At 51.0% G+C, this 12,500-nt stretch overlaps 4 protein-coding genes across 4 annotated transcripts in view; all 4 read right to left on the reverse strand.

The window, feature by feature from the left end:
• Positions 1-189, reverse strand: part of LOC311113593 (histone H2B) — a gene marked incomplete at both ends in the record, with an annotated part of 375 nt that extends 186 nt beyond the window's left edge. Inside the window, one exon of the mRNA XM_084156844.1 lies at positions 1-189. This exon is cut by the window's left edge and continues 186 nt beyond it. Coding sequence (XP_084012970.1) covers positions 1-189 — 189 coding nt within the window.
• The window catches only part of LOC311113590 (histone H1-like), a gene marked incomplete at both ends in the record, with an annotated part of 18,723 nt that overhangs the window by 5,496 nt on the left and 727 nt on the right, over positions 1-12,500 (reverse strand). The gene's annotated exons all lie outside the window — the stretch shown is intronic.
• On the reverse strand, positions 3,795-4,205 carry LOC311113591 (histone H3.2; the record flags this gene model as incomplete). The annotated part of the gene is made up of 1 exon (XM_084156842.1): positions 3,795-4,205. One exon carries the CDS (start codon positions 4,203-4,205, stop codon positions 3,795-3,797), a length of 411 nt encoding a protein of 136 aa, XP_084012968.1.
• On the reverse strand, positions 11,406-11,792 carry LOC311113592 (histone H2A; the record flags this gene model as incomplete). The annotated part of the gene is made up of 1 exon (XM_084156843.1): positions 11,406-11,792. One exon carries the CDS (start codon positions 11,790-11,792, stop codon positions 11,406-11,408), a length of 387 nt encoding a protein of 128 aa, XP_084012969.1.

Consider the following 12,500-nt stretch of genomic DNA (forward strand, 5'->3'; position numbering starts at 1 on the left):
GGAGTTCATGATTCCCATGGCCTTGGAGGAGATGCCGGTGTCGGGGTGGACCTGCTTCAGGACTTTGTACACGTAGATGGCGTAACTCTCCTTCCTGGACTTTCTGCGCTTCTTGCCGCCCTTCCCTGCGGTCTTGGTGACGGCTTTCTTGGAGCCCTTCTTGGGCGCTGACTTTGCTGGCTCGGGCATGATGATGTCTCGTTGCTTCTCAGAAACGAATGAGGGGGTGAAGGGCGCTTACCCGTCTTATGAAGAGGAAGCTAAGCAAAGTCAGCGGCCGTAGACACTCCCCTGCTTGCTTGCTCCCTCCCTCCCTCCCTCCCTCCCTCCCTCCCTCCCTCCCTCCCTCCCTCCTCTCTATAGCCTATGCTCTGTGACCGATGGGGAATTGTGTGTTTCAAAAGGGGGGCTTTAATAGGTGTCCAAATGGCACGATTGTTGTGCCAAATAATGCTGGTGATAGAATTGCCCACTTTGGCACCGTCAGACATAGGGCTCCCATTTTGGACTGTGTGTGTGTGTGTGTGCGCGCTGTCCCCCTCTTTTCGAGCCACGTCTACCGACTCGTGGTGGCTTTATGTTGTCCAAATTCCACTATTGCTTGACCCAAAATAATAACGTTCTTACACTTTGCCACTGTCAGATATAGGCCTCCCTCTGTGCGCTAAAAGTGGACGGGACATTAGAATCCTCTAATTAATACTCCCTGTCCACTCGAAGTGGCTCATACTTTCTTACTAAATTGCATACTAAACATTTGTTGTTATATATAACACTACATGGAATGGGCCCATTTTAAGCGGATGTGGGTGGCTCTTAAAAGAGCCTTTGGGTTCGAGTCGGGGTGTTGAGGTTCCGAAGAGAGTGGGTTTAACCGCCGAAACCGTACAGGGTGCGTCCCTGACGTTTCAGAGCGTAGACCACGTCCATGGCGGTAACGGTCTTCCTCTTGGCGTGCTCGGTGTAGGTGACTGCGTCACGGATCACGTTCTCCAGGAACACCTTCAGGACACCGCGGGTCTCCTCGTAGATCAGACCGGAAATACGCTTCACGCCGCCGCGGCGAGCCAGACGGCGGATAGCGGGTTTGGTGATTCCCTGGATGTTATCGCGGAGAACTTTGCGGTGACGCTTGGCGCCTCCTTTTCCGAGTCCCTTGCCGCCTTTGCCTCTTCCGGACATGGTGTGTTCGCTAGTTGAGTTCAAGTGAATGAATGATTTCAGCGCCGGTGCGCGGTGCGCTATTATCTGCGTTTGGTCGACCTGATTGAGGCCGGCGGCACAGAAAGCGCGCCTCTGTTATATGTTCGGAGGCGTTGCAAAGGGGAGGGCGCTCGTTCTAGGGGACTAGGGAGGAGCGATTTCAAAGATGACGTGAAAGCAACTAACGTGCGCGGGAAACATACTCAAATACTGATATAGGCTATGTGGAACACAAGGCCAAACTGTGACAACTGGGAGATCAGCTAGTACACTGTGTCCCTCTCCTCATATTGTTGTTGTTGTTGTTGTTGTTGTTGTTGTTGTTGCACCTGATTCTACTCATTGAGGACTTGGTAATTTAGGTGACAGGTTGTTCAATCAGCTGTGGCTGTCCAGGCCTACAAGAAAAATGGGTCCTGTTGGGGGTAGCCTACTCTACCGCTGGAGTTGGGAAACACTGAAATGGAAGGGGGACACGCAGTGAGCAAAACTCCTAACCACATAAAAACACAGACACTTGAGATCATTAAGAGCTATAAGGAGTCCATCAACTACCTGGTCAGTCAAGTCATATAGGGGGGGATTTCATGGCCACCTGCTGGAGCAGAAGTCATGTTTGCCAACACTGGCCTTAAAATCATTAAATTTAGGAGCTATAAGGAGTCCATCAACTAACTGGTCAGTCAAGTCATATAGGGAGGGATGTCATGGCCACCTGCTGGAGCACAAGTAATGTTTGCCAACACTGGCCTTAAAATCATTAGGAGCTATAAGGAATAAATCAACTCATCATTCAAGTCATATAGGGAGGGATCTTAGCACCACCTGCTGGATCAGAAGTACCCTTCACCGTAGGCACAAGAGAGCCATCATCTCTCAACCGGTGCAATTTCCATAAGTATGTGGTAATAAAACAAACAACGACAGCTCCTCATATAGGCAGTGGTTTCACACATTTTTCTCCAAGATGTTCAAACGTTCATAGATGACCAGCAGGGTCAAATAATAAGCACAGTGGTTGTAGAGGTTGCAACAGGTCAGTCAGTACATCAGGAGTAAATGTCACTTGTTGTTAGTGTTGTAGTTCCTATTTCTACGGTGTTGCCTACCTGCAGCAATCATGATTTACCTGCAGTGTTGATTGCAATTACGTAATTTGTCAACTCATAATAACAGATGTTTTGCAAACCGTTGATGTTTAAATAAATGGATTCCCGGTGTCCGGATACCTTTTCTCTTAAGGGATGTGATTGAGTGAATCCAAAGTAAGTTGGTCTAAATACATAATAGGATGAATCATTCAGGTAAAATAACACAATGTCTATTTGAGTCGAATCAACGTAATATAATCCTTTTTACGTCTCTATCATCTTTACTCAATGTATTGGACCACATCAACTCAACTTACTCAAGCTTATCTACTCATAAAAACAAGCAAAAAGATCTACTCAACAATATGACGTGTGCTTTTGTTGACTGTAATAGCTTGAGTACATTCCACAAAGTCATTTTTTACAGTGTATCTAAAGACACGTTTGTTGTGGTGATGCACTTTTTCTTTGACGTTGAACTTGCATTGAACAGACAAATCCATTTCGTTACAACCCTTTTGTAGTATGACTTAGGAATATTTGTTGATGATCCTAATGTCTATGCGTGAATAGTGATTGGTTGTTGGTGAAATATTGCTGAGAACCCATCATTTCCTGGCCTTTTTTCACTATTGAGCTATTTTGAAACATTTGTTTTGCTATTGGATTCATAATGGTGACCTGGGACAAGTAATTAGTGAAACCAGAGTTCAGCAGTTGCCATTAAAGCGATCGAACCAAGTCATCCTAATAGGCTAGTATTAGCCTAAAGCAGGGTTTCCCAAACTCGGGCCACATTTTGGGAGTTTTTGCCCTAGCACTACACAGCTGATTCAAATAATCAACTCATCATCATCAAGCTGGGAGTATTAGAATCAGTTGTGGAGTGCTAGGGCAAAACGCAAAACGCGCACCCCTTGTGGACCCCAGGACCGCGTTTGGGAAACGCTGGCCTAAAGAGCAAATGCTGAAAGGGACTCACCATGAGGTGCAGTACCCACATTTAACCACAAGATGGCCTCCGTGCTCCATTGTAAAGTTTGGGCCTCTGCATGAGTCTCTCAGCAGCACTGCAACATGGGACTTTCAAAGTAAGTTGGCATGCAATGTTTTTTCTGGACTGCATGCAAGGCTATTATTACACACAACTAATAGTGTCAATTATTCATCTGAACACAATTCTTGTTACTATTCGGCCTATATTATCACTCGTTTCTTTTTCCCCTCCTTTGTAAAGCATTTTACTGTGTTACTATATAGTTCAAAGGAAGTGGATGATGCCAGATGGTTGTGTATATACACACACACAAACATTGAAGCTAGACTTCAGGCAACTAAAAAGGTGCAATACGTAGCTTTTAGACGTGTTAGTGAACAACATACATGGTGGCTAATGTAGAGGTGCGTGTATACATGGAACAATTGTGCCTTTTTGATGGAAATATGGAGGTGGCTCTTAAAAGAGCCTTTGGGGGATATTCGAGTTCAGGTCATCCTCATTTATGCGCGCTCTCCGCGAATACGGCGGGCCAGCTGGATGTCCTTGGGCATGATGGTCACCCGCTTGGCGTGGATGGCGCACAGGTTGGTGTCCTCGAACAGGCCGACCAGGTAAGCCTCGCTAGCCTCCTGTAGGGCCATCACGGCGGAGCTCTGGAAGCGCAGGTCGGTCTTGAAGTCCTGGGCGATTTCTCGCACCAGGCGCTGGAAGGGCAGCTTGCGGATGAGTAGCTCAGTGGACTTCTGGTAACGACGGATCTCTCTCAGAGCCACGGTGCCGGGCCTGTAACGGTGAGGCTTCTTCACACCGCCGGTGGCCGGGGCACTCTTGCGAGCAGCCTTAGTGGCGAGCTGCTTCCTGGGGGCTTTGCCACCGGTGGATTTGCGAGCGGTTTGCTTGGTTCTGGCCATGGCGCTGCTCTGACAGTCGGGAGTATAGCCTCGAAATGCCTATGTGAAGTTTATAAAGCCGGCAGTGGCGCCTGCTGATTGGACACCATCTCCCCACCACCCCGATTGGCCCGTTTCGCAGGCCTCCTCCGTTGGCCATTGGACGGGAGGCCCGGCCTCTCCAAAACTCAAACTCCCGGTGCGCGCGCAATAGGACGCCGCCGGCCCTTTACGCGCAATAATAGTCGATTAGTTACCGGAGTGTAACTCCAGTTCTATGAGTGGAGCGGAGCCCCATAGGGGAGCTATGCTCCTAGTGGTTTACCCTCTGCCCTAAGGCAGATGCAGCCTGAAGCAAAATTATGCACACACCTACAGCCAATAGGAGTACAGGTGTCCCTATATAAGGAACCCCGTTCCCTCAATCTGCCTCCCGAGATATTATCTTCAGCGAGACTAGAGAGGGTCGGTAGGGCCTTAAGTCCTATGGGGCTCCGCTCCACTCATAGAACTGGAGTTACACTCCGGTAACTAATCGTTCTATATCGTGGAGCTCCGCCCCATAGGGGAGCTATGCTCCTAGTGGTTTAAGGCGGAGCGAAACGCTCCAAAATGTACTCCCTGCCGAGCCTAACACTTCCCATTAAAAAATGAAAAGGTCAAGCCCAGCAATGGCTGCAACCAATTCCCGCAGTACTGCGACTAAAAACCCATCAGGGCGTCACAATATACCGCGTCATCGGTTATAGACCCGCCCCATCTAGCTCAATGACAATGTCAATGGCTATTGGGCAGATCAATAGAATAGACGCCGTGCTAATCTGACTAGCAGATAGCCGTGCCTCAATATTCTATGGAACAAAATATACCAGTCATACTAAACTGAACCTCAGATAGATGACCTCACATTCTATCCACTCAATACATGTTTCTATATGCTGACACTGTCAGCCAGGAGACATGCCACAGAATATGCTCTTCATCCGAAGCGGACCTGATAGAGACCAGTCTATCATCCTGCTTCTCCCTCCTCTACCTCAAGATTCCCCTTCAGCTGTGCTGAGTGCAATCGAGATTGGAGTTTAAAAGGCTTATTCTTGACATAAGTCTTCCTAACCAGAGCGGACCTGATTGGAACCTGTCCAAGGTCCTGCTCTGTCCTCCTTTTCTAGCTCAAGAACGCCTTTCAGCTCTGCTGAAATTCGATCGAACAAAAGAGTTAGAAAACATGTCCATAATATGTTACTTCTAATAAAAGCGGACTTATGAACTTATTCACAATCCTGCTTTCTTTCTCTATTCTGCTCATGATCTCCCTTCAGCCACGCTGAGTACAGACCGAGCCAAAGAGTTAGAAGACATATCCAACAGATAGAAAACGGATAAAAGGAGACGGTGTCGACCATGACGCTGCTCTACAAATATCCTCTACCTCTGTTCCTCTGAAAAGAGCAGTAGAAGCTGCTACTCCACGAGTGGAGTGCGCTCTAATACCCTGAGGCGGTTGTTGCCCCGCCGCCTCGTACGCCGTCTCAATGCCTTCACAAAGCCAATGAGACAAACGCTGTTTTGAAAGTGGTCTACCCAATGCAGCCGCACCGTGACACACAAACAGCTGAGGCGATGACCTAACCGCCGCTGTGCGCCTAACGTAACACGCCAAAGCGCGTACTGGGCACAGACAGTGAAGCTTTTCCTCACTCCTCTCCCCATGGGGAAGGGGATGAAAAGCCCACAATTCCACGATCTGCGATCTATATGCACTGTTAATAACCTTCGGCACAAATGCCGGGTTAGGACGTAACACCGCTCTGCTCAAATCGCCATTAATGGCAAGGCAGTCGGGTCTCGTCGACAGTGCACACAAATCGCTGACTCGTTTAGCAGTAGTCAAGGTGAGCAACAGCGCCGTCTTGATAGACAGCATCTTGAGGGGTATTTGATTCAATGGCTCGAACGGCGACTTACATAGCGCTTCGAGAACCAATGCCAAATCCCACTTGGGCAGCGTAGCTCTAGGTCTTGGCCTAAGCCGTTGCGTTCCCAATAGGAAACGTTTCACTAAAGGGTGACTGAAAACACTTTTTCCGTTAAAACCTTCATGACCAGCTGAAATTGCCGCTGCAAACACTCGAATAGTGGAGGGCGATTTCTGCTTATCAAACATAGACTGTAGGAATGAGAGCACACTCTCTACCTGACAGCTCATGGGGTCCACGTCCTGTGTATCACACCATCGTGAGAAAACGTTCCATCTGCTGGTATACACCCTAGAAGTGGAACCGGCTCTTGCGCCCTGTATTGTTCTGATCACTGCATCAGACAACCCACGGCGCTTTAACCTGTCCCATTCAGGAACCAAGCCTTCAGTGGTTGGCCGATTATGGGCCATTGCCCTATCGAGCCTCCCGCCTGAGTCAACGCGTCTCGTTGATGTGGAATTGGCCAGGGTGGCGCAATCAACATCTGACTCATCTCTGCAAACCACGGAGCCCCCGGGCGATCGGGCGCTATCAGTATCACTGACAGCTCCTCTGACCTCACCCTGGCTAGCAGTGGGAGAATGCAAGACAGCGGAGGGAATGCATACAGGAGAACTTTCGGCCACAGGTAGTGCGCGAATGCGTCTCTTCCCAATGGCGGTTCGTCCTGGTTTCTCAGAGAGAACCATAGGGGACACTGCGCGTTCACACGTGACGCGGACAGGTCCACCTCGGCTCTCCCGAATTGTTCCCAAATCTGTAGAACAATGTCCGGGTGCAGACACCACTCGTCGTCTCGAGGACCCCCTCTTGACATGAGGTCTGCCCCTACGTTCAAGTAGCCCGGAATGTGTGCTGCTCTCAACGAGCGAAGGTGCTTGTGAGCCCACAGCCACAATTCCACTGCCGCCCGATGAAGGGCAGGAGACCTGACCCCTCCCTGGCGGTTTATGTGAGCTACTGTGGTTCGGTTGTCTGACCAGACCAACACATCGCGACCCCGAAGGGTAGACGCGAAGTGGGTCAAGACCAGTCGCACCGTTTCCAACTCTAGGAGGTTGATGTGACGACCTGATTGAGGCCATGCACCTCCTATCGCTTGAGACTGACATGTCCCTCCCCATCCAGTCAGAGAGGCATCTGTAAACACTGGAATGTAGGATGACACCTTGCCCATCGGGACTCCGTGCGTGAGAACGCACGGGTTCCGCCAATAGTCCAGGTCTGCTCTTAGCGAGAGAGGAACCACCACCAACCGATGACGTTGACGCACTGGGTCTAGTCTTAGTTGGGCGAACCACCGCTGTGCTTTGCGCATGTGCAGAAGCCCTAGCGGGACCACAGAGTGGGCTGCCGACATGAGACCCAAAAGTGACATGATCGATAGCGCCGTTACTGTGTGATTCGGACGACACTTCCTCAGGGCTAGTAACAATGCTGCCCTTCGAGGGTCCGAAATTCGCGCCCTCATCATTACAGTGTCTAGCTGTAGTCCCAGGTAGACAATCTGATGACTGGGCCAGGGTGCGCTCTTTTTCCAATTCACAGCAAACCCCAGACGCGTGAGATGAATCACTGTCTGTGTCGTGTGTGTGAACGCCAGCTCTGCTGACGGGGCGAGAATCAGCAGGTCGTCTAGGTAGGCTAATAGCCTTATCCCTTGACGACGCAGCGGTTCCAATGCCGCCTCCACACATTTGGAAAACGTTCGAGGTGCCAGGGCGTACCCAAACGGCATCCTCGTGAACTCTTACGCCACCCCTTGAAAGGCGAACCGCAGAAACTTTCTGTGGCGCGATTGTATCGGCACATGAAAGTACGCGTCCTTTAGGTCTATGCTTGTACAAAAATCTCCCTTCTGAACACATTCCAGTAGGCGTTTTGTCGTCAGCATTCGGAAGGGCCGTTTGGTTATGCTCTCGTTGAGAATGCGTAAATCCAAAATCGGCCTCACTCCCCCCGTCTTTTTTGGCACTAGGAAATAGGGCGAGTAAAGCCCCTTGTTCCTTTGCTCTCGGGGAACTACTGTGACCGCCTCCTTCGCCAAAAGTTCCGTAATCTCTGATCTCAGAGCGGCTACTTTGTCTGGCGTTTTCATCACCGTTTCCACCACTCCCTTGAACGGGGGTGGGGTCCGATGGAATTGGAGGGCATAACCCTTCTCTAACGTCTGTTCTAGCCAGCGTGAGAGGGTACAGCTTCGACGCCACTGCCAGCAATGCAGAGACAGCGGGTGCGCACGAAGCTGTGGTGCGTCCAGTAGGAAGGACCTGTATTCCTCTATGGCCCTCGCCGCCGCTATTCCCCAGCACTGGGTTGGTGGAATAGCCCAAGTCGGGCCCCCCTTGAAAGGGAGAGGATACGTCAGCTCGTTCTGGGTGAGTCGGGGGCTTTGATACGTTGGTTACGACCGTAACTCCAGTAATCTTGCCCTCCAGGAACGCAGCACGGGTCTGAACTGCGCTGTCTGAGGTACTGGCCTGAGACAGAGCGCTCTGCCCGGAAAGCGATTGCGTCATCATGTCATTGTCTGACTGAGACTGCCGCTTAACATGAGACTCATCCTTTACAGAATTCAATAGAATCTGAAAGGTGTGATCTCTGACTGACACCACACGGTGGTGCCACAATGACTCTTTACTGGTCTTAGGCGACTGTTCAACGACACACTCAATATGTGGTGAGCTGCGCTCATAGCCATGGGCATTGACACGTTCAGAATAATTCGGAGGCGTCCATACCTTGGTTATACCTGTAACCCTGGTATTCCCGCTCTCCGTGAACGTCGCACGGGTCTGATCTGCGCTGACTGAGGCATTAGCCTGCAGCAAGGCGTCATTCCCGGCTAGCGGCTGCGTCTTCATGTCACATTGGGACAGAGACAGCTGCCTGCTGAATGTGAGGTATCCTGAGATAAGCCAAGACGGTGTCTTGGTATCTTTCCTCCCTTCACCTCCTGTGTGCGTTCAGCTCTGCACCTCTGGTGGGCTGAACTACGCTCAGTGTGGTGAGTATTAGCGCGTTCAGAAAGAAGTGGGGGCGCCGATACACTGGGAAACTTCGTCACCGTGGTAATCGGGCCCTCCGTGAACGCAGCATGGGTCTGAATCGCACTAACCGAGACCTTAGTCTGCGATAGTGCGCCATCCCCAACTAGCGGCTGCGTCATCATGTCTCCTGACTGAGACTGCAGCCTGCTATGAGAGGCACTCACTACAGTACTCCTTGGAGTCTGTAATGTGAGTTCTCTTTGAGATAAACCAAGACGGCGTCTAGGTATTATTCCTCCTTTCACCTCCTGTGTGCGTTCAGCTCTGCACCCCTGGTGGGCTGAACTACACTCAGTGTGGTGAGCCTGGGCGCGTTCAGGAAAAGGTGGGGGCGCCGATACACTGGGCACCTTCGTGACCGTGGTAATCGGGCCCTTCTTGAACGCAGCATGGGTCTGGGTCGTACTAACAGAGACCTTAGTCTGTGATAGTGCGCCACCCCCAATGTGGTTATTATCAGCGCGTTCTGAGAGAAACGGGGGCGCCGATACGTGGTTACGCCCGTAACCGTAGTAATCAGGCCCTCCGTGAACGCAGCACGGGTCTGAACTGCACTGACTGAGGCGTTAGCCTGAGACAGAGCGCCGTCCCGGATAGCGGTCGCGTCATCATGCCATTATCTGGCTGAGACTGCAGCCTGCTATGTGAGACACTCACTACGGCACTCCTAGGAGTCTGTAAAGTGAGGTCCTATAAGGTACACTTAATACCTTTTATATACCTGCCTTATGTGTGCATTCAGCAACGCACCATGGTGGGCTGAGCTGCACTCATAGTGGTAAGAGAGAGAGCGAGAGTGAGGAAGGTCGAACGCTCTCGGATGTATTATGGAAAAGGGGGCTCTTTCTTGACAGTGTCAAGTAGAGCCAACTCTTTATTACACACATCAACAAAAAACATTCTCCTCCATACACTCAACGGTAGAGTGGGGGGGGACAGTGGGCTCGGTCACAGCAGGCGCTGTGCCGTCTTCCGTTCTCTCCCCCTCGCCTGTCATAAACGGCGTCTCTTCTGGCCGCCCTTCGGGTGATGCCAGGATGACGCTTTAATGACCTCTCTCGCCGGCACCTCTGGCGCTGCAGGGGGGGGGCGAGGCCCGCTCCCTTGCTGCTGGAGGCCGCCGTCTGACGCCAAGCTGTAGCGAGAGTAACGGCCGCCCTTCCTCATATCCACTTCCGGGTTGGAGGGAATGGGGGGCAGCTTAATCTCCCGCTGTTTAGCAGCCCACTCAATGAGACCTGAGAATTCAGGCACAGAGAGGCTGTGGCGTCATCATCCAGGGATGTAATGACCTCACAATTTCCCGAAGGAAAAGGGGTGTTAAACATCTGGGTCAGTGTAATGAATTGTTCCAATAGAATATTCATTTCTTCCCCAATAGCCCTGTCATCTCCTGAGTCAGTGCCCTCAGATGATGCCTCAGCTGAGACTAACACTGATAGCACATCCTCAAGAGGAATATCCTCCCTAAAAATGCCCAATGCTGCTTCCACTCCTTCAAAAAAGGAGGGCGCAGCTGGCGCATAGTGGGGGATTGATGAAGCTGTCCCTGGCGTGCTGTGCCTCTCAACCCACGAAACAGTGTCGGGGGGGGTCGACAGCCGCCAAGGGGAACAGCGACATTGAGCTCTGAAAAGAGCTTTTGTTAAATGCTTACCTTGGATAAGCTAGGTGTGCTCATTGTAGGAAGACGTTGATGGCTGGATATCAACGACGAGATCTTCCTGAGTCTTCTATGGCTTCTTCAATTCTAGTCCAGTCGCTGAAGATAATGGGAGGCAGATTGAGGGAACGGGGTTCCTTATATAGGGACACCTGTACTCCTATTGGCTGTAGGTGTGTGCATAATTTTGCTTCAGGCTGCATCTGCCTTAGGGCAGAGGGTAAACCACTAGGAGCATAGCTCCCCTATGGGGCGGAGCTCCACGATATAGAACGCCAAAGTCAAGAGTGACAGCTTATAGGCACGTATCATCTAATGCTAGCCTGCTATGGCAAATGAGGCCAAGTAGGTGTTGTTGTTCATGCAAGGCCTCATGTGGGCACAGAATGTCGAAATAGTTGTGTATACACCCACTCAATGTATTGCGGTCATAGAAAGGTACTTTGCGCTTTTGGAGAGCTAGGTGGTTGGCTCTTAAAAGAGCCTTTGGGGGTTGAGTAGTCAAGTTGAAGTCGCAGTAGCGAATTTACTTGGCTTTGACTGCCTTCTCGGTCTTCTTGGGGAGTAGGACTGCCTGGATGTTGGGCAGCACACCACCCTGAGCGATGGTCACACCGCCGAGCAGTTTGTTCAGCTCCTCGTCGTTACGGACGGCCAGTTGCAGGTGACGGGGGATGATACGAGTCTTCTTGTTGTCACGGGCAGCGTTGCCGGCCAACTCCAGGATCTCAGCAGTCAGGTACTCGAGTACGGCGGCCAGGTAGACTGGTGCGCCAGCGCCCACACGCTCGGCGTAGTTGCCTTTGCGCAGCAGCCTGTGCACACGGCCCACGGGGAACTGGAGGCCAGCACGGGATGAACGGGTCTTTGCCTTCGCCCTGGCCTTGCCTCCGGTTTTGCCTCTTCCGCTCATATTGGTAGCTTGAGAAAGTCACAGAAAGTCTGAATGAGCCGCTCGCCACTTCGAGAGCCGTACATATACCTCGCCACAAGAGGCAACGATTGGCCACCGGGCCGGTGTGGCCTTATCCAATTGGAGCGAGGGACAGACAGATGGACAGACAGACAGCCCTAAGCCGGTTCCCACCCACAGGCAGCGAGTGAGAGGCTACTTTGTTTCCCTCCGACTTTGTGTCATTTCGCGTGAGCGCCAAAATGTCCGAAATGACATCCACACATTATTTCTCTCCAAATGGGAAACAAACAGCTGGTGAGGGTGCACTCTTGAGTTTGAAATCGAAGCCACTATAGTATTGTTATTGTTATTACATGGCACTTGTAACACATCACAGCAGCCTGCCTCTGAACGGGAATAGCCCAGTGGCTCATATATAAAAATGGCTGTTGAGGGTGCACTCGTGAGTTTCAATTCGAAGCCACTATAGTATTGTTATTGTTATTACATGGCACTTGTAACACATCACAGCAGCCTGCCTCTGAACGGGAATAGCCCAGTGGCTCATATATAAAAATGGCTGGTGAGGGTGCACTCGTGAGGTCGAATTTCTGAGCCATTTTGGCCCTCTATTATATGCCTCTCCCTTCGCACACACCCAGAGTGGGACAATGTTGTGTGCGTAAAAGTAGCCTAGTGTGCGTAATTTCTTTTCCACGACAGGTA

The sequence above is a fragment of the Coregonus lavaretus genome (genome assembly GCF_964263955.1).
Source record: "Coregonus lavaretus genome assembly, chromosome: 40".
Taxonomy (NCBI): domain Eukaryota; kingdom Metazoa; phylum Chordata; class Actinopteri; order Salmoniformes; family Salmonidae; genus Coregonus; species Coregonus lavaretus.